Source organism: Anabas testudineus, chromosome 8, assembly GCF_900324465.2.
Source record: "Anabas testudineus chromosome 8, fAnaTes1.2, whole genome shotgun sequence".
In the NCBI taxonomy this organism is placed as follows: Eukaryota; Metazoa; Chordata; class Actinopteri; order Anabantiformes; family Anabantidae; genus Anabas; species Anabas testudineus.
This window is the reverse complement of record NC_046617.1, coordinates 6853245-6879397: the sequence shown is the minus strand read 5'-3', so window position 1 is coordinate 6879397 and position 26153 is coordinate 6853245. Positions and strand designations below refer to the sequence as shown.

At 40.1% G+C, this 26153-nt stretch overlaps 4 protein-coding genes across 5 annotated transcripts; 1 reads left to right on the top strand and 3 right to left on the bottom strand.

Annotated features, from left to right (window-relative positions):
* The first annotated feature begins 12 nt into the window (after window positions 1-12).
* On the top strand, window positions 13-10044 carry bcat2 (branched chain amino-acid transaminase 2, mitochondrial). Its single transcript, XM_026366695.1, has 11 exons — window positions 13-147; window positions 2884-2958; window positions 3391-3591; window positions 3800-3910; window positions 5024-5143; window positions 5547-5710; window positions 7126-7268; window positions 7386-7471; window positions 7554-7694; window positions 7979-8053; window positions 8484-10044. The coding sequence occupies exons 1-11, from the start codon at window positions 130-132 to the stop codon at window positions 8523-8525; spliced, it is 1176 nt and encodes a 391-aa protein (XP_026222480.1). The 5' UTR covers window positions 13-129; the 3' UTR covers window positions 8526-10044.
* Window positions 10045-10359: 315 nt separating this feature from the next.
* On the bottom strand, window positions 10360-14657 carry ifi35 (interferon-induced protein 35). Of its 2 annotated transcripts, none has more exons than XM_026366768.1 (10): window positions 14587-14657; window positions 14245-14271; window positions 13935-14021; window positions 13539-13697; window positions 13327-13443; window positions 13099-13243; window positions 12036-12145; window positions 11761-11944; window positions 11527-11633; window positions 10360-11389 (listed from the first exon to the last, which is right to left on the bottom strand). In XM_026366768.1, the coding sequence occupies exons 2-10, from the start codon at window positions 14257-14259 to the stop codon at window positions 11186-11188; spliced, it is 1128 nt and encodes a 375-aa protein (XP_026222553.1). In that variant the 5' UTR covers window positions 14260-14271; window positions 14587-14657; the 3' UTR covers window positions 10360-11185. The 2 variants fall into 2 exon arrangements, with proteins under 2 accessions (XP_026222553.1, XP_026222613.1); XM_026366828.1 differs by having other exon boundaries at window positions 14591-14639.
* A 984-nt stretch (window positions 14658-15641) lies between these two features.
* Window positions 15642-19010, bottom strand: rpl27 (ribosomal protein L27). The gene is made up of 5 exons (XM_026362728.1): window positions 18932-19010; window positions 18281-18363; window positions 17684-17853; window positions 15885-15995; window positions 15642-15726 (listed from the first exon to the last, which is right to left on the bottom strand). Exons 2-5 carry the CDS (start codon window positions 18359-18361, stop codon window positions 15678-15680), a joined length of 411 nt encoding a protein of 136 aa, XP_026218513.1. The 5' UTR covers window positions 18362-18363; window positions 18932-19010; the 3' UTR covers window positions 15642-15677.
* Window positions 19011-20235: 1225 nt separating this feature from the next.
* Window positions 20236-25675, bottom strand: rundc1 (RUN domain containing 1). The gene is made up of 5 exons (XM_026361159.1): window positions 25079-25675; window positions 23951-24109; window positions 23220-23418; window positions 23017-23106; window positions 20236-22526 (listed from the first exon to the last, which is right to left on the bottom strand). Exons 1-5 carry the CDS (start codon window positions 25463-25465, stop codon window positions 21664-21666), a joined length of 1698 nt encoding a protein of 565 aa, XP_026216944.1. The 5' UTR covers window positions 25466-25675; the 3' UTR covers window positions 20236-21663.
* Window positions 25676-26153: the final 478 nt, after the last annotated feature.

The window sequence follows — 26153 nt, the reverse complement described above, 5'->3', positions numbered from 1 at the left end:
AGGACTGTTATTATTTAATGTCTGTGAGGTTTCTGGCTTGAACAGCCTCTGCTCATTTAAAGCGGAACTCAAGTTGACTTTGTTTCCACACGAACAAATAATCTCGCCTATCATCGTTGCGTAGAGGAGATGGCAGCCCTCCGGACGGTGAGTTCATTGACCGGCGTGTGTGTCTGTGTGTTATCTGCTCTGTGTTTTGACTGTCCGGGTAAATGAGTCACCTAAAGACCTGATAACTAATCCGACGGGGAGACATCAAAACGTCCGCGCTCTCGGCCGCTTGACCCGGACTGATGTGTCTGTCCCACCGGCACCGAGGCTGGAGAAGCGACGCGACATAAAAATGACATTAAACGAAAAGTCGTTTGGAAACTTGTGAACTGAATTAGTATTTCCCGTCGTAAAAGACGAATTGGTGCGTTTTGTAAATGTTTTTTGATTTAATTCGGCGGACATTCATTCAGTGTTTATTCAAAGCTGCAGATTGTTGCGTTCACGTCTTTGTGGTGGATGGTGGAAAACTAGCCAAATGTTTTCAGATGTGTATATATATTTTGCAGATTTTTAGTAGCCGAACTGAGAAATGTATTGTACTGATACTGGAAAATTAATAGCTTTTTCTTTTTACTTCGTGCAATCTACGCAATTACCGTGTGTTCTTTAAAATATTAAAGTTTTAAGAGGAGTTTGGCTTGAGGCTTGAAACCAGCAACCATCTTTTCAGGAGCCAAGACATCACCTAAGAAAACGCCACGTTCATGTGTATGAAATTACCCTGCCCTAAGTGTGTTTGTATTTAATCATGTTGGCTCACTTGCACTGCATCACAATATCCTAACACGTTAAGCACGCGTGCTAACTTAGCTCAGCTAGCAGCGGCTAATTAAAAATGACTTTAAATTCAATCTGTAGGTGCAAATGAGCAGAAGTGAGGTTCGTGCATCACATGTGTTCATGCATGTTGCAAAGTTTGCAGCTAGTTAATAATATATGCACACACTCGAGACAAATCTTGCATCATCCATTCAAAAGGCACACATGGACTGCAGCTGAGTCGCTGTGCAACCTGTTGTAGGAATCACTAATGAAAATAGGACTGGCACCCAAAAAAAAAAAAAAAAAACTTAGCACTATATTTGCAATGTAAACTCAATAACTGTAAGATACCACCATTGCAGGTTGAAAGATTAACCTAATCATTATGAGATTACTAATAACACCAACTGTTTTACAATCAATAAACTTCCTGCTGTAATTCATCTATATACAAGTTAAACAAGAATTACAGTAATATCCCACACAGCCTCGAAAAGAGAAGAATTTATGACTAAATGACTTTGTGACCACAATAATTTAGCCTCTATTGCCTCTGATTACATGAGCTACTGACATCGTAAAGTCAAACTGGGAAGCCAGTAAAACCAGTGACATAAACCTGCTCTCCTTGCTCAAGTTGGTGTATTAGAGCTGAGTGTGGACAGAATCAGTGCTCTGCTTAGTTATTATTATTATTATTATTATTATTATTATTATTATTATTATTATTATTATTATTGCTGGTACTAGAACAGATAAAACAGATATTGTTTCCCTTCTGCTCTTTCCTACCTATGTTTTATAGATCATTGTCAGCCAGGATCCTTACAAACTCATATCTCTCCTTGTATTTCCTTTTTTGTAGACCAGCATACGTGCATGATTCTTTTTACAGCACAGCATTTTTATTTTTATTTTATTTTTTGACTGATGTTGACTGTTTGGTCTTCTGCATATATTGGTCATAAAAAGTGATCTGATCTTCACCTTAAGTCATAAATATCCACAAACACAATATTTCTAAGCTGATAAATCAGTGATGATCTTTCTTATCTTTATTAAACACAACCATTAAACATACAGAGTGGTGGTGGGAAGAGTAATGACAACAGTGTTTTAATAACCGGTTGAACAACCTTTGGCAGCAATAGCCTCAAGCCAGAGCTTATGTAGCTGTGGATTAGACCTCCCCAACTTCCAGGAGGAACTTTGAACCACTGTTCTTCACAGAACTGCTTCAGTGCAGACATGTTTTTAGACGCCTGGTGTGAACAGCTCTTTTGAGGGCATTGGATACTTAAGCTAAACTCCACAATGGCAAGTGGTCCGGGTCCAGAGGCAGCAAAGCGGCCCTAGATCATAAGATAAGATAAAACTTTATTGATCCCTCACTGGGGAAATCATGATGCTCCCTCCGCCACACTTCACTTCCCGTTGGTACAGTTTTGTGTCCACGGCACATTTTCCTAGTAATGTTGTAGAGTGTGTTTGGCACCATGGATACCATGACTGTACAATGTTTTACGTTTGGTTGACTCATTGAACTCTTACTCTCTACAGTATATATTTGAGAATACTGTGTAACTCATTCCGGTTGCAAATCAACATCTCTTGATTGTAGGTTCCCCAAAATCACTGCTAACATCAGCTGACCCTGGCAAACTTTCCCTTGCAACTGTTTACTGTTAACTGCGGACAAAACAAGTGGCGCTGAATCACACGTGTCAGCCCTGGCGCCTCTGCGTATTCTCAAGGCTGGAAAGAAAACAGACCTTATGCAGTACTTTTATCAGTGCTGTGTACTCAGTTGGCATTTCATTAGGGAATTAGCTAAAACTAATGTTGTAAACAGCAGTCCTGCTCTCAGTCCCCCCTTCATGACGGTGATAATATTCTTATCTTCTGTTATTCATCCTCCCCTCATTGATGTAATGAGGTGAACCCAACAACAGACAAAACAAGAGCTGAACGTTGTCATGAAGGACGATTCATTAGCAAGACTCTTATGTTGGACTGTATCAGTGACTGTGCTGATTTGTAAACAGCTTTTTTATGTTTTATTTGCAGGCTCTTCATGGACGATGGGTGGTTCAGACCCTCCCTTTTTCCTTTGGCTCTCTGCGGTTTGCCAGCTCCTTTAAGGTAATGAGGAAAAGATGGAATATATTTGTCACCACGTAAGGCCTGTGGTTGGTAGTTCTGTCTCAGAGAACATTGTGTCTATAGATCCTTATGGAAAAAGCAAATGACATTTACCAGAAGAGAGATTTGCTTCTTTAACTTCAGCTTGGACAAGCTGCCAAAAATTAAATATGTTGTTTCCCCTGTTGTCTTTCCCTCATTGTCTGCCTGTTGTAATTATTTAATTCAGTTTAATTGAATTGAATTAATTGTGTCTAATTGACCAAATAAGTCAGCACTTCCACTGACTTAGAATAACAATCCACTAATTATCTTTTTAAAGCATGCTCTATCAATAACAACAATTTAAAACAATCATTGTATCCGTCGCTCGCTCTGCTCTTTTCCCGTCCCCTACTTCGTTTTCTCCGTCCGTCTCCGGCTCCATCTCAGGCAGCAGACCTCGCCATTGAATGTAATGCATCGTCCATGCCGAAGCCCGACCCCTCCACCCTGGTATTCGGCAAACAGTTCTCCGACCACATGTTGACCATCAACTGGTCGGCTAAGGATGGCTGGGAGGCTCCACAGATCAAACCTTTTCAGAACCTGTCGCTGCACCCTGCCAGCTCTGCTCTGCACTACTCCATAGAGGTGAGAACGGAGCTCTCTGACAACAGATCTGTAGTTTTATATTATTACATAAAATAAAAACTAGAGATCTGCCTGTAGTAACATGTCCAATAAAAAAAAAAAAAAAAGCCAATCAAGAAATGGCAGGGAGAAATGTGAAAATGTGTGACCACCTGGTTGATCTGTCCAGAGTTAGAGCCCTGTGTGTTTCTGTCTGTCTGCTCTCCAGCTGTTTGAAGGCATGAAGGCGTTTCGTGGAGTTGACAACCATATCCGCCTCTTCAGGCCCATGCTGAACATGGAGAGGATGTATCGGAGTGCTGACAGATGCTGCCTTCCTGTGAGTTCGTACCCCCACCTTATCTTCAGAAACGCTACAGCACATCATTCTTGCAAATATTGATTCATAGTACTACTCTATACTTAGTTTGAAGCAACTATTTATTATCTTTACACTGAATCGGTTTCTAGTCCAGTTAGTCCAGACATTCATTCTGAAACAGTTCGAAACCGTGTTTAGACCAGCACGAGACACTAGCACCCAGTTCAGATAGACCTTAGCACAGTATGAGTAAACTTGCCCACCTCATTTATTTAAAATTCTACCTCACAGTATTCAAAACTTCTGTCCAGTGTGTCAGTCATATACAGAATATATGTCAACTAAACTTTCTGGATTATTTCTGATGGTCCAGAAGCAACACGTCCACACTGACACAGCATGTTTTCTGTGTGAATCCAGAAAAAACTATTGAAAAGTGTGACTGATGCCCGGAAAACTCCCGGTTTGAAGCAGTGCAACATAACTTGTGGGAAACAAGGGCTCAAACACCTTAGTAGGATTTGCCTTGCAGCATTGTTGTAATCTGCTTCTCCTTTTGTGAAGCTGTTAAATTTCAATCCAGCTCAAACGACTGTGTCACATGCGTTCAATAAGCCTTCAGAATAAACTTAATTCACATTTCACCCTCTGTGCCTGTAGTAACATGTCCAATCAAGCATAGCCTCTCATTCTCTCATAGTGCCACTGTTGGTCTGACTGTGTTTGAAATTCTTCTGACATTTTTCAGGGTTAGGCGGGTTACATTAACTGACACGCTGGCGCTCTTAGCCTTCTGCAATGTTAGGTAACATTTGGCATAGTGCCATGACTTCATACATTACTTTATCTTGAAGGCAGGGTACAATGGAAACTAGTAAAGTACACAATGCAGAGTCGCTTACAGTCTCAGTCTGTTCTTTGCTGTGTGGAAGAAACACAATGTTTCATCTAGAAAAAACGTAAAATAATACAGATGTCTGTTTGTCTGTTTGTTTCATTTGTAATGAATTGTCAGTTTCGCCTTTCTTGTATTTTTGTGTTTTCCTTTCTGTTAGTAGTAAAGAACAGTAAACAGTACAGTGAAGAAGAGCCACAGGTGAGCGCTGACGTCCTTGTTATTTCTCTTTGTAGTTATTCGATAAAGGAGAACTGCTGGAGTGCATCAGGAAGCTGGTGGAGGTTGACCAGGAGTGGGTTCCCTACTCCCAGAATGCCAGTCTCTACATCAGACCCACCTTTATAGGAACCGAGGTGAGCTTTAACGCCACTGAACAAACTCATGTTGTAGTAGTTTTTGTGAGTTAATTTCTACCTGTTGTAATAGTTATGTTAGTGTCAGTAGCTACAGAGCCACTGACTTATAAAGGGAAAGAGTCCATTTTAATGGTTAATTATATTACGAAGAGTTATTGTTGTACAGCTGAGTAGTACAAAATGTGATAGAGATATCAACAGATACATGAATTACTTTTATTCCTCATTCTTTGACTGGCATGAATGTGAAACGGGTATTAAATGTCATTGTTTATGTGAACTCTGTAGAAAACCTATCGAAACAAGCGGTGTAAATAAAGCTCCACTGCAAACGCTGCTTACTGTCATAAAAAGCCACTTCTTGCTGTTAATTGCATGTCTTCTCCACCCTCTCCGGCAGCCGTCCCTCGGTGTGTCTCAGGCAGGAAAAGCAATGATCTTTGTCATCATCGGCCCTGTGGGCCCGTACTTTGCCACTGGGTCATTCAACCCAGTTTCTCTGCTGGCGGACCCTTCGTTTGTCCGAGCTTGGAAAGGAGGTGTGGGGGCCTATAAGATGGGAGGGTGAGTGTGGCATGGTTCCTGAAGCAGCAACTATTGAAACAGCTTTTTTACTGGAATAAATGAGTTTCTAGGCCCAATCAGCAAACTGCTATCGATACCAGAGCGGGAGAGAATTATCTTATCGACTGCTGAACTGAAGCTCAAATGGTGTCACACAAAATGTCAGTGAAATCATAAAACAATGATTAAACTATTAGGTTAATTAGGAATCACTGGTGATATGAAATGATACTGTGAACAGAATATTAATGTGTATTGGCGTGTATCTTGGTAATCTATTTATTACAGCTGATTCTCTTCCCTGATTGACTATATCTACGATGAAGATCTGTTTCTGAGGTTAGACGAGTGCAAAATCCTAAAAATGTATCAACATCGCAGACAACAACACCACAACTAAGTCAGAGCTAGAGACACATTTTCTCCTGCGATATACAGTTCCTTTTCCATCAGGGAAGGTTACTATAGTGTGGAGCCCTCCACACATCCTGTAATCTCCCTCTCTCTTAGGATCCCAGAGCCTACTTGACTCTGGTATCCTAAAGTAGCACCTGTTCGGCTCCACTGTGATTACATAACACCTCTGAACACCCACTCAAATCACTCAGCCAACCAAATCTGCTCTCCTCCCATCAAATGCCAAGGATAGACTTCAACCATCGAGCCGGATTTAGCAGCAGTATATTACGGTAGTCGCTCTGTTTGTAACTACTACACAAAATGACACATTCAGAATTCACTCGTCAGACTTCTTTTCATGTTGTTTGATACAGTTCCTAGAGTTTGACTTCAGGCTGCGTCATTCACTCCCTCTGACACCATTTTCCTCACATACACGTAGAATCACTTATGTGTGGCGTCAGGATGGTCACTGTGCCATCTGTTATTGGTAGTATGACTGTTTTATGGCTCTTAACTCAGGCAGGAACTGTGTATTTTTCGATGTAGTATAGTAACTGATGTAGTATAACTCCTCCTTCTCTTTCGGCTTTTCCCATCAGGGTCGCCACAGTGAATCATCCTTTTCCACCTCACTCTGTCATGGGCATCTTCTACCCTAACACCGGCCAACCTCATGTCCTCTGTTAACACAAACTGATGTAGTATAACTAACGTGTTTAATTTAAATTATATTTAAGTAAATATTTGAATACACTTCTCAACATGTGACACCGGTTTTGTGTCTTGAAGTAAAAGAAATCCACTTCTGCCTTCGTTAAATTGGTCGTAAATGTCACCGCGTCTTTGTATGTTTCTATATTCTAAGATATTTTGGAAAATGTGTCACATGTTCTTAACAACTGAGTGCCAGTTAAACTTTAAACCTCAAATATTAAATATTCATTAAATACATATGGATGGAAACAGGAAATACAGAGATATAAAAATGGATCTTCTCTCGTCACTCTCTTCAGTAACTATGGGCCAACAATAGCAGTGCAGAGCGAGGCGGTAAAGCGAGGCTGTCAGCAGGTCCTGTGGTTGTATGGAGAGCAGGAGGAAATCACAGAGGTCGGCACCATGAACCTCTTCATCTACTTGACTAACGAGAAAGGAGGTTGGACTCTTTCCTTGTCTGCTACTGTTCTTTTTCTAAATATTGGAGCTCCTTGTGATCTTCACAAAGACATTAACATTTAGAAGTGTGTGTGTGTGTGTGTGTTTGTATCTGCAGAGAGAGAGCTGGTGACCCCTCCACTGGATGGCCTCATTCTCCCAGGAGTCACCAGACAGTCTCTGCTGGACCTGGCTAGAGGCTGGGTAAGACAGCTAGTCCATGTGTGGTTTATCAGGGGTGAAAGCAATGATCTTATCGTGGTTTTCCTTGCTTTGTGTGTTTCAGGGCGAGTTTAAAGTGACAGAGCGTACGATGAACATGAAGGAGCTGCTCAAGGCTCTGGATGCTGGAAAGGTCCTGGAGGTGTTTGGAGCAGGGACGGCCTGTGTAGTCTGTCCTGTCGGCAGCCTCCTCTACAGAGGAAAGGTAGTGGACCACATTTATCAGTAATTGGTTTGGATCTTTGCGCTAGTACTATGTTATGTCTTTCAAATATGTCTTTTTAAATTATGGTTAGTTTACATACACTTTTGAAAGCTTGACTAGATTATTTGATTCTTTTTTTTTCTTGTTTTTTATCCACATATGTATGACGCTTATGAAAATATCTTATTAAGACATACTCAAATGTTAAGTCTGATTATTTAAATGCACCTAAACCCACTTATTAATATCGATGTAAGATGAAAGTGTAATGTTTCCTCTGTCAGACATATGAGATCCCCACCATGCAGAATGGACCAGACCTGGCAAAGAGGTTCTATAAAGAGCTTACTGATATTCAGGTAAGTGCCCTTAACATCACATCACTTACACTCAAAACACACACTTAGTATTATTAGATACATGCTGAGAGTTTTAAAGTATACTGATTAGCATTTCTATTATTTTGTCCACCCCGGTTTAGCAAACGTGCACACTAGCGGCTCCAAGTGGCCACAATAGGTGCATGTTTGGGAGAGTTACACTAGTGATGTTTAGAAAACTTTGTAGAATTCTACTCCAAAAGTGAACACTAGAGTTTAAAAGATTTTGGACTGAACGTCAGGGTTCGTAGTAAGATGGTGTTAAATAAAAAGTTGTGTGTTCTTGCAAGGTAGAAAATGATTGAACATGATCTGACGGGTTAATTTGTGTTTAAACCTTTGTTGTAACATTTGCTGAGCAATTTCTACTTTTACATTTATTTATCCTCTCCTCCTCTGCTTAACGCAGTACGGACGCACTCCAAGCGACTGGGCACCACTGGTCGTGTAAACGGCCGTTTTGCACACGGTAGTTGAATCAACACGTTTCATATTTCCATTTTGGACGACCAGCACCCCAAACACCCCCTCAAGCCACTAATACACTCCTGCTTACTCACCAACACGAGGAGATGGACGCTTCTCTCCGTCACTCCTCTCTGGCTACGTTAACGAATGTTCCTTTCTCTGCTGAGCCGTCTAAGAACACGGTCGGTGGGTTGAATGTGACGGCTCACTTTGGAAAGCAATATTAACAAAAATATGCAATGTCCTGACTTGACGTGACCCTTAACTAACCTTTACTACAAAAAAACAGCTGTTATTGGAAGAAGGAAGAAAAAAAAGTAAATCCAAACAAGGAGATTTGGTTGTGATGTGTCACACTAGCATGAGTGCAGTCAAATTTTTACAGTCCCTGTATTCACTTGGGTCAATTCATAGCATTACAGTGCTCACAGTTAACGCTACAAAGATTCATCTTTACCCATATTTCATTCTTGCATTAACAAAAAAAGCACAAAAAAACGTATTTCAAGTGGAATAGGTGAAATATTAGCAATACTACAGTAGCTCTGTATTTGGTGTGTAGGACTGAACAGAAGGTAAGTTCTGTCAGTGCAGTTTCTAATCAACAGATGTATTTAAAATGTACTTTACAGCAGCAAAAACGTAACAATAACCTGTATTACTTGCAACAACTTTGTGGTGTTTTCTCTAAAACGTGTAACTGACACATGTGAGTAGTTGAAATCAAACGGTGAACACGTGTAAATGCATCATACTGTAGCTGTGGTTGCTGTCACGTCGCCTACACAGTAATCTGAGGGAGTATCGCCATAGTTGTCGTGGGGCCACAGCGCGTTGACAACCGAGTTTGCACTGACCTTGGTAAAGGTATGTTGTTCGAGCTTTTTAGAGAGGAAACCTGAATGTTTCATATGTTTGTTGGTTTCGTTTCGTTTATGAACACGGCTGCACAAAAAAAAACTGAAGACTGAGATTAAAGAGGCGACGTGTGAGTGAACTGTAGTATGCACAAATAGGTAGGATGACAGAAGGGCTACACACCGTAGAGGAGAAGGACTGTTAGGCGCTGGCAGTTCCACCTGCACTAGTTACTGTGTAATCATCATAAAACAATGTACAGTAAGAATTAGATGGTGATGTTATTTTAGAGGTTTTTAAATTATTATTTTTTCCTTGTTGATGTGAAAGTAGGCCAGACGTCTTCCAAAGTACTCGGCTGTGTCCCTGGTGTGTTGCTGTACTCTCTTCCCCTGCTTGTTTCCCTGTTTTTTTAATGTATTTTATTTTAACACACACATACTGTACACCTGTCCATCTCTTCCAAGTGCCTAACCTCGGTCTGTTACTTTGTTCTTCTGTGGACCTACAGCTGCCGTTTGTTTCTCAGCGTGTGTGCACTAAGGGTGTAGCTGGATTCTTTCTGTACTGTCAGCTTAGTGTTTTAATGTGCTGCAAATTTTAACTGGCTGTTATGTTTTTACAATAAACCTCATCTGGGTTAAGTCTTTGTTGTGGCGTCGTGCTGTATGAACTTTCTCTCTCTCTCTCTATCTTCTATTACCATCCTATACCAAATGAAATGAAGAGGTCTAACTTTACCTATTAAATCTGTACCTGCAAAGGCCCAGACATTGATTTATACAGAATTTGTGAAAGTATGACATCTGGAGTAGTTTGGGTTGGATAAACACTATAACTCTCCAGCTACAGAGAGAGAGAGCGGTGTAGTATTTTTCTTTTGCTCAACTAAGATCTGTTTCCAGAACCTGGATGAAGTAGAAAAACAGATGCCTAACTTAAAATATGAGACACGTGTATGATTTGTGATCATAATATTGTAAAAGTTTAATTACTGAGCTGCTACAAATCAGATTTTTACATTTTGTTATTTGTACAAACAACATCATGTACGTCAGTGAGTCGCAGCTGTAGCTGAGTTGGTAAAGCAGTTGTCCACGAGTTGCAGGGTCAGTGATTTGATTCCTGGCTCCTCTGGCCTTTTGGCCACTGAAGTGCCCTGGGGCACAACACTAACCCCAAGTTGCTCATTGTAAGTATAACGTGCAAATCACTTTGGATAAAGGTGTCTGCCAAGTCAGTAGGTGTAAATGTTATCTTTACGAAAACCATGCTGTTCTGTTTGCTCCCTTTTTCCAACCCTTGTGCTAAGTGAACCCACCTCAGTGTTTTTACCAAAACGTCAATCTATTCCTAAGGGTATTATATTTTTTCACCAGTGTTACAAAAAAACAAAACATCTTATGTCATTTCATCATTTCACACACCAGTTTTTAGTTTGTGTTGCAGTAGATCATTTACAATATAATACAGTCAGAAACACTTCTGTCAAGATTTAATGTGTTAAAAGCACAGTTCACTTGTCAATTTAAAGGTCAGTACATCCTTTTAATTATACTTTAAATATTTGTAATGAGCATTCATTTTAAAATTGAAGTAGCTACACAGAAAACACCCAGGTGACACTGACATACATTCCCCCTCCATGAATTTAAGTTAAAATTAATATCACCAATTCTGAACAAAGTTGGTTTTCGTCATGCCAAAAAACATCCCCGAGTGATATATTTCTAACTTTAGATATGTTATACTAACTTCATCATAAGGCGGCAGCAAATCTACAGCCTACTTCTCTGTGTCTGGGGCGACGTCTTCAAACAGAGCCCCGGTATGTTCGCCCAGTGGGTTGTAGAGGAAAGCTTCGATTTCTCCCCCACCGTTGCTGTTTTTCTGGAAGTGTATTTCCAACATATCCTGCAGGGAGTCTCGCTCCATCACATCAGGGATTCCTGTCAGCAGCACCGTCCGACGACACATGGACATCTTGGTCTGCAATGGAAATACCACAGACCAAAGTGAGACAAGCTAGATGAATGTAACCCTCTAGACTTCTCTGTCGAGTGGTGTGTTGCATTTGTCACATCCCACTAAAAAGCAGCTTGTGGAGGATCTGACTGACTGCTTACCTTTAGATTTGTAATGTTTCCATTCAGAAAAGGAGTCACCCTCACTCTGTACTTCTTTTTCTGTATCTCCACGTCATGGTATTCTTTCTCTGTCAGACCTTTGGCAACTACAAGAAGCAGAGGTGATCAGTTGAGTTTTCCTCTTCAGGAAAAGAGTCAAAATGTGATGTGATCATATTATTTCAACACGCTTGCTGATGTCTAATTAGTCTTTAGGATAAACTGTTTCCTCACCGTGTTCCCCCATAAATGTGACAACCACAGTCCCAGAGTCGGGCATCATTTCACACATTTCAACCTCTCCGCCTCCATTTTTGGTCTTAGAGAAGTGGATCTCCAGTCTGTTTAGCATAGTGTCTGTGTCCACCTTGGGCAGATTGGAGACTAATATGCGGCGAGGACAGACCTCAGTGTCAATCTGCAGGACAGAGACAGGCACTGACAGATCACTTAAAGGAAGTTAACACTTTACTTTAACTCATGGAAAGTAAAAAGATTTTATCTCGTACCTCTACTAAGCTGGGCAGCATCAGATGGACTGGGCTGGCCTCCAAAGTGATGCGACACTCATCTCCCAGATCCACTTGATGCTTTTTCAACTGCAGGATGTTCTTAGCCACTGATGTCAGAGAGAAAACAGAGTGATTCAGGATTTTACAATGACTGGTGTAACCAGACAAACATAGGAAAACATGGTAGTAATACTAATACAGAGACCACACAGCTCCCTCTAGTGGTGTAATCCAACCTTACATGTAGTTTATGAAGCTTTCATTCCCATGTGTTTACTTCTGTTTACTTTTGTTTGAACCAACCCCTGTGTGCAAAAGTATTGGAACATGTGTCTGACAGGTGTGTTTCACTAAATGTCTACACCCAGTTTTAGCAGCAGCAAGAAAGAATACATGTGTGTGACTGAGAGGAAACCGAGTGGAACGGTGAGGTTACAGGGAACAGAGGTAAGAAGGTGCAGGACTTGAAGTACTTTAAGAACAGCAAAGGTCCAGAGCAACGGAGAGTGAGGAAAAGAGGTGAAGAGGCATGTGCAAGCAGGATGGAACGGGTGGAGAAAAGAGTCAGGCGTGTTATGTGATAGTGGAGCATCAGTGAGAATGAAAGGAAAGGTGTTCAAGACAGTGGTGAGACCAGCGATGCTGTACGACTTGGAGACAGTGGCACTGAAGAAAAGACAGGAGGCAGAGCTGGAGGTAGCAGAGCTGAAGATGTTCAGCTTCTCTTTGGGAAGCACCACGTCAGGTGTTTAGGAGATAAAGTCAGAGGCCAGATCGAGGTGGTTTGGACATGATCAGAAGCGAGTTTGTGAACATATTGGTAAACGGATGCTGAGGTTGGAGCTGGCAGGCAGGAGGTCTAGAGGAACACCAAAGAGGAGATTTATGGATGTAGCGGGAGAAGAGGTGCAAGATGTGAGGGAGTCAAAAAACAAAGAATTAAACCCCTTTTTGTTTTAGCAAATGTGGTTTAAAGATAGAAGATCTCCAACATATGGAGGTGGATCAAACCATTCTGGTGGAATCACGCTAGAAAAACTCCCACTGAACACAAACTCACCGTCTTCCTCCTCAAACGTAACCAGCGCTGTTCCCCCGTTCATCGGGTAGACTATACGTGCCTTCATTTCAAACTTATCAGTGTTGGCTGCATTTTCTGTCAAACCGTTGAAGACGAGGTTCTTTTCTGGCACAGCAGTGAACACCTGAAATCAACAAGGGTACAGGTTCACGCGACGCGTCACAGATCAGACTGCACATGCCCCAGTGTGTTGTGTGATTGATGTACATCAGTCTGCTGTTTCAGATGGTTGTAAGTGGTTTGTTCCTCCCTTAAGGCATCCTCGACTTTCTGGATCTCCCTCATCAAGTCGCTCTCCTCCTGCTTAAGCTTGTTCAGCTTCATCTGGAAAACAGACATTGAGAGGGTCCTGAAGCAAAAGATTGATGAAAAGCAACCGTGTCCATATTTAAATATGTGTTCTGTCTACAGGGACACACCTTCTGTATCTCAAGCTGGTCTTTGTAGGACTGTTCGTCCTGTTTCATAGCCTCAGCCAATTTATCAGAACGTCTCCTGCACTGCTCAGTCATGGTCCGCGAGTCATCTCTGGCTGTGACCAGCTCCTTCTGCTCCTGCTGCAGCTGTTCGTATTTTCTCTGTGGATACAGAAGTAAAGCCGCGTACGTTAGGGCTGCGACTAACAATGGCGTTCAGTATTAATAAATCGCTTCTTGAAAATGTGAGAAAATGGTGATAATGCCATTTTCAGATTTGACCATGGAGATCAGTAAAGTTTCGCCTTATGTTGAACCACTACTATTACTCATACATCTCAAGGCCACGAGTGTAAAAGCAGTAGAGGACGTTCAGGTCAATCATGAGTTTCTGTGCACCTTGTAGTTGGCTGTTACACCCTGGATTCCCTCCACTGTGTCCTCGCATAGCGGTGATGGTGTTGTGTCCATCACTACAGAGAAATCCTTAAACACAAGGGCACACAAATGTGAAACTTGAAAAAGGTTCTTAAATTAATCTTCACCATCCATCACATCCATCCATGTAAACTGGTGTGGAGTGTTATGTTATTATAACTAGTGCGACATGGTAAGTATTAGTCATGCAAAACTAAACACAATGCTTAATATTAGTTCTTATGCAATATAAGGAAGAACAATGACATGGAGAATTAAAATGACGTCTCACCTCATCTGAAGACATAGTGAAAGTAACCTGCAATAATAAACTAAATGTTAGAGGTTTGTTTTCAATTATAGTCCATGTTTTACATACACTTACTGAGATGGGACCAACTTAAAGCTGTGTCAAAAAGCTAAAGGAGCAACGTTAAATTAAACTTATATAACAGCACTGCAGGCCCTAAGTTCAAGGTAAACAAAGCAGATCTATAAATACATCAGAACCAAATTAAATAAGTCAACTTCTCTAATCTAATAAGTGGTAACTTAAACCGACACTGACGTTTCAACAATGATTCACTAAAATAAGCTGTTTTTATATTTTAAAAGCTGCTGGATCTGAGCTTACCTACCGACGCACAGCTCTCAGTAATCACGTTTATTCTTTCAGTTTCTTTTTCTCAGCAGCAGGAACACTTGAACGTCTCATTTCATCCGTCAGGGGGCGCTGCAAAAAAACAGTCGGAGACACATGGCACGTTGCCTTCAAGTGCTACCGGAAATGTGGATTTTAAAACAATCACGAAGCACCAGGAGACCGTTTTATTAAAATACCTCGTTACTTTTACTCAACAAATCATTTTACTGCTCAGTTCTGTTCATTTGCAAATATAATTGACTAATGGTGTATTGATTTTATGTACTTTGTTTGCAATTTAAAGCAAAGATGTTACAAGTTTATAATATTTCTCCTTCTAAAGTTTAGTTATATACTCCAGCCTTTTAACATGACGTTTCTTAAAAAAAGTTAAATGTTACATTTTTAATAACATACGTTTTTTTGAAATCATTATGTCCTCAAATTAAGACTTGAATATTTTCCACTGACAAATGTTAATATACAAATGTTGATTTGTGACTGTGTACTAATTAGTATTGTGTAATTAAAAATGTCCCTCTGAGAATGGAGTACAAGTAATTAGTAAGCCAGTGGTACTACAAAATTGTACTTTAGGAAAGTACCTGAATTAACTTGCTACAATTTGTCATATGATCAACAGTACATGCAACGGTAACAAGGCACGTTTGTATACTACACAGAAATCTTATGCCATTGTTTATACATCCTTTTCTTCTATCTATTTGCTATAACCCTGCTCTCATTAGGTTTAAAGTGAGCTTTGCCGAGAAGCATATGACCTTAATATCTAATATACTTAAATTGTAATCTGTCCCACCCAGATACAGTATTATTACAGTATATAATAAGTATATGTATGGAAAAGATCAGTAAATGTATAAACTTTATTATATTAGAGTTCTACTTTAAGCCTGCATCACAAACTTATTTTATAAATACATCCCAAAAAACGAAGTTATCACTACAAAACATTTGGTTATTTTCAGTGAAAATGTATTTTGTTCAAGACAAACATGTCAAAAAAAAGGAGTCAACAGTCAAAATCCATTTTAAACATTTATTTGAGAAACCAAGTGAATTTAGAATCTGAGCTTCTGGAAGAACCACTTGTTCTTGCCCGTCTTGTACCTGGAAACAAAAAATAATAATTTAGCATATTTTCAGAAAACAAGATGAAGCACAATTTTGGGGTAACATCAAACTATAGAAGCTTTGGCCTTAAAAACCCACTCATACATTTCTCTAGAAGTAAAGTAGTAAGTATTCTTAATCGACAGGACACTCACCTCTCCTCAAACTTGACCTTGGCCTCCCGCCTGGCTTTACGTTTGAGAGCAGGATCCCTGAAGACATCCTTGTTGACAACTGTTTTGTCCAGAGGGATATCCACAGAGTATCTGAGGGGAAAAGAGCTCAACAGTGAAAATCTGTTTAAAGAGTTGAGTTACATCCTACAAAAGGATCATTGAGCAGGACTGCTTTATTTATTCACCGCCAGCAGTCTGTAACCCTAACTCCGTAACTGAGCAATTTCACTTTAGAAACCCAAAGAGTCCTACAGTAAGGCTCAATTCAATTTACATCCAAGCGCAAACAGTGAGCACAAACAAGTGATGGTCTCAGAATTATTTTATTAAATCACTGATTTGTACTTCTCCGTAGAATGCAATGGCTTCACGCTGTATGTAGTGTTTCAATAGCTGAACGCAACATACAGCCGACTGTGCTGTTAGACTATTCTCCCAATAAACAAGCTGCTCACAGCTGAATTGTATTTATTTTATGTAGATGTTTGTGTGAAGTTGTGTCTCTGTAAAGTTTAATCAGCATGTACTATTTGATCTATGTAGCTACAGGTACTTTTAACTTTTGCCTAAGCTTCAAGTTAACTGCTGTAGTATATAATTATAGTGGATACTTATATGTACATATTTGCAGCAGATGCACAACAGATATATGCAGCGTGGATTTGGAACAATCCATGTGTGTTTTTAAGCTAACACTAATTTTAACTTGCAATAATAATAATAATTAAAAAAAAAAAAAAAAAAAGACAACTAAAATGGCCACAAATACCCAGAAAAGAATGAACGTAGCAGAAAACATGGTGGCTATTAGTTTCAAACCCTATGGACACAATGTACTGTATAACAATCTTTATGTTACTGTAATAGTTTTAAGTCTGTTTGGAAATTGTGGGTTTTTAAATAAAACAGCCTCAGCTGCCTCTGCAATGGTAGTGGTGAGAGGTCTGAATCAGAGTGGGAGCAAATTTGAACTATGTCGTTCAAGATTTTTGCCATCCTCATCCTTTAAATTCTGATTGGATGTTTTTTCTTTTCTGAAAACCTAAATTATTCAAGTTTTATTTATATATGCATGTATATATGATAAAGACATTTGGTAATTTTCCTACATGTTGCTCAACTACTCGTCAACTGATGCATTTTTTCAATGGCCCAGGGATGATGGCCAATATGTTGATTTCTTTTCTCTTTTTGAATCTGATAAAATGAAGTTTATTAACTACAAATGGGGCCATGAGGGGCTGAGGTCAGACAATTCACTAGAATATGCTCAGTTTTAAGCTGCATGGCAAATGAAGTTGAACAGGCACTATACAGTTCTAGACAGTCAATTTTCACTTTAGCACATTCACAGCAATTAGCCAACAAGCCCACTGCACAATAACAACACTAACACAATTGTGGGTAAGGGACTGCAGGCAGAGCTGACATTACATTATTCTTAGTGTTAAGTGTTTTTCTAACATGTTTTATTGGCTTTTTGTTTGTGAATAGAAAATGGCAAGTGAAACAATGTGCAACTGTAAACTTGTGAAGTCTCATTTGGGCTCCCCTTGTTCTGCTCTGTATGGAGAGGCTGAACCCCACCCACAATCACAGGACAGTTTTCAGACACATATGCAAGTAAAACACTCAGTGTAAGCTGCAGATCCGTCTGCTTTTCTAACTGATCGACTAGTGTGAGAGCAGACACTGACTTGTAGCTTAAATATAAATGTTTAAAGAATGTCCAGTGACTATCTAGTCACAGGAAATTAGTAGCAGCACTGGACACTGACCTGGTGGGCATGAGGTGGTTGTAGTTGAACACCTTGACAAAGGCCTTGATCTTGGACCTCTTGGCAATCTTCTTCTTGCCCATGGTTGTGGTCACTTTACGGGGATAGCGGTCAATGCCTGCGACCAGAGCGTGGCTGTAAGGACGGTCAGTTGTGCCATCATCAATATTCTGCAAAAAAAAAAAAAGAAAAAAACAAGTTACTACAGTGGAGTTAGATTTACATTTAGCAGACACTTTTATCCAAAGCGACTTACGAGTGAGGAACTGGATGAGGTGAAAGAAGAAAAAAAACTGAACATGTGAACCTTAATATACATAACATCATGCCTAAGCATTAAAAAATTATTCATGATGCATGTATGAGCAAGATTTGACACTATATACTGGAAACAAAGGTACAACAGTGATATTCAGATTATCCAAATGTTATATTGCTTATTAAAAACGTTTTGAGGTCAAATTAAAAGTATCAATGTTAGCACGCTCTTAACTGTTTTCACTTCAACAACAAAACGTCGCCTCGGACTGTACATCGGGGTTTGTTTTACCACAGACTCATTAGTTTGCCTGTTAACAGGTAACATCCAGGTTTTACCTTGACGATAACAGCTTTACGTCCGGCGTAGCGTCCAGCTAGGACCATCACCACCTTCCCAGGCTTCATGAACTTGCCCATTTCTGCCACAAACAAAACTCAGTTACGCCCTTTGTCATCAAAAGAATTAACACTTGTGCAGCTAAGCTATCGATATGAACCACACTGAGTTACAGATTCAAACGAAATTAAAGAAAATTGTGGAGCCTTTCTCCCCGAGTTTGTCTCTACGTTAACGCTTCTGTCCGGCTAAGTTAGCATTAGCCTTCAGTTCCGAGTCATTTCTACTATTAAATTATTTTGTTAATGGTCACACAGACCACGATAAGGACTGCCAGAAAGGGTCCACTTTACATTTAGACAAGACAAAAGCGCTTTACACGCTTACATATGTGATAAGCTCCTTTAATAGAGGTTCAGTTGTAGACTTTGTGCCTTCATTAAGGAAGCTGCCATGTTGAAATAAGCGCTATGGAGGAGAAGCGCTGCAATAATTACTAATTTTCTGCCCCTGTCATTTAAAAATTCACAACATAACGGATACATCTTAGATACACAAATGATTGTAGTACGTATATTATGAAAAAATCTACAAATATGCTCAGATTTGGAGCGATGGTTGAAGATTGTTCGAAGGGAAATTTCACTCACTGATGCTGTTCTACGGCCACCGCTAACAGGAAAGGAAGTACCGTAGGTTTCTGTGAACTTTGACCCCCCCAAACACCATGCGTCACTTCCGGGTGTAATTTTCTTTTGGTGAATTAACTCGATCGATCTTTTTAAATTATTTTTGAGTTTGAGTTCTAGGATGATCTTTGAGCAATTTCATTTTTAAACAGATTAATAAAAAAAATAAACAAATAGAAATGACGAGTTTTGTGGTACTGGAAGAATCAGGGTCCCTCACTATCGCACTAAATACTCGTCAAGCTAATAAAAGTAAACATTTTAATTGAAATCCATTAAAACAGTCAAATAAGCTGAATGGAGAAAAGTACAATATGCAAAGTATTTAAAACAGTACAGTATGCACAGTACTGGGTTAAATTAGATCAGGTAAGTAAATCTACATGATACATTTTCCACTATTTTAATCAGTTTCCCTCTGGGATAAATAAGGTTTTTTGAATCTTGAATCTTGAATATCTAGTGTATCGTGATTCTAAGATGTTCTGACAATGGTGACATTTGTGGAGACAAACAGTACCAAACTATTTTAAAGGACTATGACAACATAATCAATCTGCATTCTGCAGAAAGATGGTCATGATTACTTTCTGCAATAATTCTGAAATAATTGTAGAAACTAACATTATTCCCGAATATGTCAAAACAAGAAAACTACAACTATTTGTTATTTAATCTTCCTATATATATATATATATATATATATATATATATATATATATATATATATATATATATATATATATATATATATATGCTTATTAATTATATAAATAAATAGGTGTCTCTATAAGTAATGTTTTAGGAGTCATTTAAAGATCTGTTAAGTTAACTATACATTTACACTTACATTTAGCAGATGCTTTACAAGTGAGGAACAAGGCAAGCAAACAAAATCAAGGAGAAAAAACAGCAAAGTGCTATCAAAAAAGTGTTTCTGTTTCAAGAGATGCGAGTACAAAAGAGCAGAAAAGTGTTTTTTTTGTTTGTTTTTTTTAAGTGCAAAGGAAGATGCGGAAGAGTTCTGTTTTCAGCAGTTCTTTAAATATTGCAAGTGAGATGGCTGAGCGTGCAGAGTTAGGCAGCTCATTCCACCATCGTAGGATAACTGAGCTGAAGGGTTTTCCTTGGTGTCGACTGTGTGGTGCTGGTCCCACCAGACGTCGTTCACTGGTCGAGCGCAGTGGACGGGAGGGGATGTAGACCTGAATGAATATACAGTTTGTAATTTTTGTTGAATAGAAAGCAAAAGTTCAGTTCTCATTTTTTTTTTTTATTTCATTCTTTATCAAGGATGTACAATATATATCTATATGCTGAAGGTTCATAAGCAGCACAGCAGTTCATTTATTATGTTTCATTTGTTTACAGCTGTAGATATGCATTAAACATAAAAATACAAAAGTGAACACAAGCCTAAACTTACAATATATTACTTCTGATTAAAGTGATGAAATATAAAGAACATAAACAGCACAATTTATTCATCTGTTGTTCCTTACTGAACAGACTACAGTAGCTACTTTAGTTTTCTGATATGTACTGTCTACTTCAGTGCTGACATAAACCATGCTATCTGATAAATAAATAAATGTCTCTTAACACAAATCACAGCGTCACACACAATAACACACAAAAGAATGGGAAACAAAAAAGCAAAATACAGCATACTACATGTACTCGACATAAGCCAAAAAGGAACACTAAACTACCTTTAACATAAAATAAACAAGATATAATGTGCCTCTAGGTGCTAGGTAAACAGCTTGTGCACTAATATGGGATCAGCCGTTGATCTCAGGAAATAAAAATATAGCGATCAGCACTCAATCCAACAAACAGTAGGGAAACATACAGTAGAAATAAACTACTTAATAGCATATATGGTTTGTACATTCAGTATTTAAGGATATCATACTTGCAACTCAGCTGTCTTGGGAAGATAAGCTTAAATCAAAAACAACCTATAAAATAAAGGAAAACTTCAATAACCCTAAAATCAGGTTTAATATAGGGTGTAAGCCACTCCATTAAGAAATAAATTCTTCTTGCACAATATCACTGTCAGTTAATGTTTAATTTTAACTCCACCTGCCTTTCAAGTTATCCTGAGTGCGGTTGTTTAGCTTTACAATCCACCAGTTTGCTACATGTGATTTACCACCTAAACAATTCACTCTATCACAGAGGAATGGAGCAGTACCAGCACCAGTACATTGACCATGCTCATAGTTACTGTGTAAAAGCCACAGTATCAAAACGTTTTTCTGCTCATTAACTTTCTCGCCGCATTCTTTAAATGGAAACCACATTACAATACTGATTACTGTACGAATCCATTTGCTGCATAGGTCAGGGCACTGTAATGGACACAGGAATGATACTGTATGATGAGTGAGCAAAGGTCAGAAAGGCTTTTCTAAAAACGAGGTAATCTTAATTTCCACTATAAGGCATGTTTACAGTAAAAGTAGCATTGTCTTCTTGACATTTTGGCATCTTAGACATAGTGGGGTATGCAGACTATGGTTGCTTATGTCTGAAGCTCACACATAACATAACCATCCATGCATGTACTGTTGATATCACATGCTTGCACTATAATTCAAAGTCATGTTTTTGGTCCAGTAATTTCTAAAATACTTGATTTCTAAGACTGGTGTGGCTCCACTTTTCATGGAGTTTCTGCCCCCTCAGAAAGCGTCCTTGATGTTCTTCAGCTGCCGAACAGCCAGGTCCATTGGGAGGTTGAATTTGAGGTGGCTGAGGCGGCCTAGGATACGCAGGGCTCCTTCAAAGCCGGTCTGGGCCATGTAGCTCCAGGACTGGTAGTGTGGATGTACTAGAGTCCCCGACTTACACAGCAGGTTGAGCCATGACACCAGCCGCTGCTCGTTCAGAGCCATGCACACAAGTGCTTTGAACTCTGTGTCTGGTCCTCGCTTGTAGCGTCCATGTTCCTTCAGCACAGTGTGAATGGCCCACAGAAGAGACTGTTTAGGGGTGATGGTCACCGGTCCGCCCCCTACAGGCAAACTGAAGGACTGTGAAAGCTGGCGGGCTGGTGATTCCACAAAGGCTTTCCCATTTTTGGAGTGGTAGTATTTAACAAATAGTTCCCATGGGTGCATGGACTTAGTGGTTGGTCTGAAAGGCAGCAGGCAGGAGATTGGTGCCAGCACCAGGCTCATGGTCTGGGAGGGCAAGAAGAGCCCATGGGCCAACAAGTCTTTAAGAGCAATCGCCAGCTCCTTCCTCACAGACATTGTCAGCTCATCTCGGGGGCCTAGCGTTGAGTTACTTGTGTAGTTAACAACATGTTCAAGAGAGGGCTGTCTGCGTGAGCCCAGCACTCTGACCTTCTCTACAGCTGCCTCCAGCTGCTGCAGCAGGGGCCCATAGTCCTGATTGACCGTCTCCTGGGGCCACATGCTCTGCGGTACATGGCCGGCTGCGCAGCCAAATTGGCTTGCAGCGAAGATCTGCAGCACAGCCAGGGCTTTTTGGATCAGCTGCAGGCCGGTCTCTCGCATCTTCTGGGCCTGTTCCGGATCCACTGCAGTGACAGAAGGACAATCATCAAGATACATGTTTTTTTGGGGTGAGGTTGAAAAGTTCAGAACTCTTCTCCGACATATTTTTTATCCAATATTACGTTCATAAGAGAATTGCACAGATTCTAAGTGACTGACTCTGTCTCTCTTACTTATCACATCAAAGATACAGTCATTATTAATAATCACTGTGCTTTTTGCTTATTTTTAGTGTAAGCACCTATGTCAAGACTTTTTGTTTTATATGTACAGTAGGAATGTGGAAGCCACAGGTTCTGGCTGTGCAGAAAGAAAAATGTCTCAGTGCAAATCAAACAACACTTTAATTTGCAAAACACAGTGTCACTGAGAAATGGTAAATAAAGAAATATAGCCTGACATGTGGCTATAAAATGAATGAACTTATAAGCCATCTGAAGGCATCTTGTTGTACATAAACTACTTTTATTACTATTACTATTACCATTACTGATTTGAAATGTATTAACAGACCTTTGGTTTTCGCCCTTGGAGTTCTGCCATTGGTCCCTGCTGCTTGTGGCTGTGGGCTGCCATCTGACAAGAGAGGATTCCCCACCTCATCTTATGGAAGGAAAGGCAAAGATTACACATAAAACACATTTAAAATAACCAATCAGAGAGGCAAACAAACAAGCTTATACTGATACAAGATAGATGAATATACGCATGCACACCCTGGATGAAGTTAATGAACATCTCCAGGTCTCTGATCTGGGTTTTGAGCTGGTCCACCAGCTGTTCTTTGACTCTGGCTGGGTTCACTATCTGAGCAATTGCAGCATCGACCCTCTGCCTTAGCTCCTCGGGCGACAAGTTTCCGATGTCCTCGTTCAGGTTCACATCCAGCTTTTTAATCAACTCGTCAATGATAACCTGAAAGTTAGATAAAAGACAGCTGGCTCTTCACTGTCATTACCACACCATCTCTAACGGTCTGTCCACATTCTTCTCTGAATCACTGTTCACAAAAAACTAATGATGATAAATGCTTTATGCAAAACAGCTTTGCAATTACAAACTAACTTATTAGGGAAGTTTTTTTATTAGAGAGACAAAAGGAAAGAGAAACACAGCTTTAAAACAACACAGTGAGGCCTGTAGCATTTCGAGAACTGATGTTTATCTTGTTACACTTGATGTCAAACAGGTAAACAGCACATTATGTGCACAGGGTTAGTGTTAAAGAGGTATCTGGGGTTACTTATTTCACACAACCTTGTAGAATACATCTGTGTGCGCCTCTCACTAGGGATCCTGTGATCATTACTTTATCTCAGATACCAAAGAAAATAAAGTAACTACTGATTCATCAGAAAACAGAGAACTCATTTGACACATGAAGATGCGACAGAAATGACTCCAGTTCTAATGAAAAGCATCGTATTTTACATGTCCACACTCCCACCTTCTGTCTCTCCATGACGACAGACTGCGGCAGCGAGTCGTAGCTGCCCTCCTGATAGGCGAAACGCTCCAGATCATCCAGCTGTGTCTTCAGCTGGAAAATGAGATCCTTCTGTTTTTCCCTCTGAGCCTCCAGACGCTCCCTCTTTTCCCTCTCAGTCTGACATCAGAAAGACACACATTTAAGAAAATTTTTTGAGTGACCACAATAACAATGCACAGTGTGTAGATCAATGCGGTCAGATGTATTTTTGAACATACGGTCAGGTGCATCTTTTACATAAAAACAGGGACACCGGGAATCATACTCACCAGATCCCGCTGAGTAAAGCATGCAACAAGGGAAAAATAAAACTTTAGCTGAGATACATAATGACATATCACATGCAAGTAGTGACTACATGAGGCTACAGCTTTACTAAAAAGACTAAATGTACAGAGGCAGGGAGTAAACAATGACAGGAACAAAGCAGGTTGCTTCAACATCACTGTGTACACAAAAGCCTACATTAAACAAGCCAGAGGCATTTTCATTGAGCTTGCAGCAGTGTGAGTCACACGCTTGTGGCAGAACGCAACATTTTCCACCAGAGATAAGAGATCTCTGGGAACAAAAGCGAGGTGGGTGCAGCAGCCTCAGGTGTGACGCAACAGTCACAGTTTGATCCCTTTTAATCAGCAGTCTCACAGCCACTGGTTGAACACCACGTAGATTCAATGTGCATGAGTGTATGAGACTATGTTTATATTCTTGCAATTCATTTGTGCACACTTGAGTCAATGCAGAGCGTCAGTCTGTGTGTCTAAAAGTTAATCTTTTGGACACACAGATTTGTTATCCGATTAGTCTTAGTATTAAGTGACTAGATATTATATTAGGCTATTTAAGTATGCTAAAAGACAAACTGAGCACAAAGTGATGCAAAAGGACCAAAAAGAAAAACCACCGTGTTGTTTTTTTTTAGTCTGGGGGCCCCACACAGCAGAGGTGGGAGACGTGTCATCTTGTAATTTCTCATAATAAGGATAATTGAACTTTGCATAACAACTATGAATCAATGTTGATGTTGTGTAGTGTCAAAGATCTGACATGCAGCCACAGAGTAGTCATATTTTGTGACGGCCTTACCGAGTTTTCCAGCTGTTTGGCATCCTGAGATCTGCAGCCCACTACATGCGGGCAGCCCCTGAAGGCGAACTCCTCCAGGTCGGCCAGCATCCTCTCCTTCTCCTCCGTCTGGGCGTGAACTATCTGCTTCAGTCGGAACTGCACCTGAGCAAAGTGGGAGGTGAGGGCGAGCAGCGAGGAGTTCAGCAACTCCTGCTCCTCTTCCAGCTTCTTCATCCTGGCAGCCATTTCCTCCTCGGTGGAGGAGGACGAGCCTCTGAGCCTCGGCTGGCCGGCGTCACGGCTCTCATCCTCGGGATTCGCCACAGCGCCCACCGGTGCCCATCGCTCTCCTGCGCCGGCGAAGACAGCCTCGCTGTCCGAGGCTGACAGCTCCTCTGTGGACATGCTGGACGACAGAGTTCCCCCCAGCTGTTTCACGACGCCGCCAGTTTATAGAGAAGCTCTTCCAGCCGGTTTATTTCCGTGTTTAGCGCAGACAACAACAGCAATCACCGCAGGAGAAACAGGTGCATCGCCATCTTGGGAAGAAGGATTCATACGTCATAAGCACGAAGGAGACACGTCAAGTTAACGAGGAAATTACCGGAAGAAGAAACACTTCAAAATAAAAGCCATATACCAAAAAATACATATTTTTTAATTTGTTATTTTTAATTATTTATCATTTGTTTAATCAGATAGATCTCGCTGATGTTAGCGATCTCTTTTCCAAGGGGCACCTGGCCAAGTTATACATATAGCCTACCTATATTTATTTATTAATTTATGTAGCGACACGTCACGTAGGAGTTGCGTCATATTTCTTCTTCTTTTTTTTTTTAAATCTTGAATCTTCAATATTTTTCACACAAAAATGGGCATACTTGCAATATCTTTGCAAGGTAGTACTGTACGTTATAGTGATGTTTTTATTATTATTATGTTCTAATTATACACATTTATACAGTACATATTTGTATATGCCTAGCTTCATCAATTTAATTTCTTAATATTTCTGTTTTATTTCGATTGCATGGTATTTCAGATGCCGCCACATGAATATTCTTCTTAATGCAGAAATTCGTCTCTATGT

Excerpts from the sequence above, each read along its gene's own strand:
- bcat2 (XM_026366695.1), top strand. Across the intron at positions 7,269-7,385 it reads CTTGACTAACGAGAAAGGAG|AGAGAGAGCTGGTGACCCCT; the intron begins GTTGGACTCTTT and ends TTGTATCTGCAG. Across the intron at positions 7,695-7,978 it reads GCCTCCTCTACAGAGGAAAG|ACATATGAGATCCCCACCAT; the intron begins GTAGTGGACCAC and ends TTCCTCTGTCAG.
- ifi35 (XM_026366768.1), bottom strand. Across the intron at positions 13,444-13,538 it reads ACCAGCTTGAGATACAGAAG|ATGAAGCTGAACAAGCTTAA; the intron begins GTGTGTCCCTGT and ends TCTGTTTTCCAG. Across the intron at positions 11,634-11,760 it reads CACATTTATGGGGGAACACG|TTGCCAAAGGTCTGACAGAG; the intron begins GTGAGGAAACAG and ends TGCTTCTTGTAG.
- rpl27 (XM_026362728.1), bottom strand. The coding sequence starts at position 18,361 with ATGGGCAAGTTCATGAAGCCTGGGAAGGTGGTGATGGTCCTAGCTGGA. Across the intron at positions 17,854-18,280 it reads GTAAAGCTGTTATCGTCAAG|AATATTGATGATGGCACAAC; the intron begins GTAAAACCTGGA and ends TTTTTTTTGCAG. Across the intron at positions 15,996-17,683 it reads AACCACCTCATGCCCACCAG|ATACTCTGTGGATATCCCTC; the intron begins GTCAGTGTCCAG and ends TTTTCCCCTCAG.
- rundc1 (XM_026361159.1), bottom strand. The coding sequence starts at position 25,465 with ATGTCCACAGAGGAGCTGTCAGCCTCGGACAGCGAGGCTGTCTTCGCC. Across the intron at positions 24,110-25,078 it reads CCAAACAGCTGGAAAACTCG|ACTGAGAGGGAAAAGAGGGA; the intron begins GTAAGGCCGTCA and ends TTCTGATGTCAG. Across the intron at positions 23,107-23,219 it reads GTTCATTAACTTCATCCAGG|ATGAGGTGGGGAATCCTCTC; the intron begins GTGTGCATGCGT and ends TCCTTCCATAAG.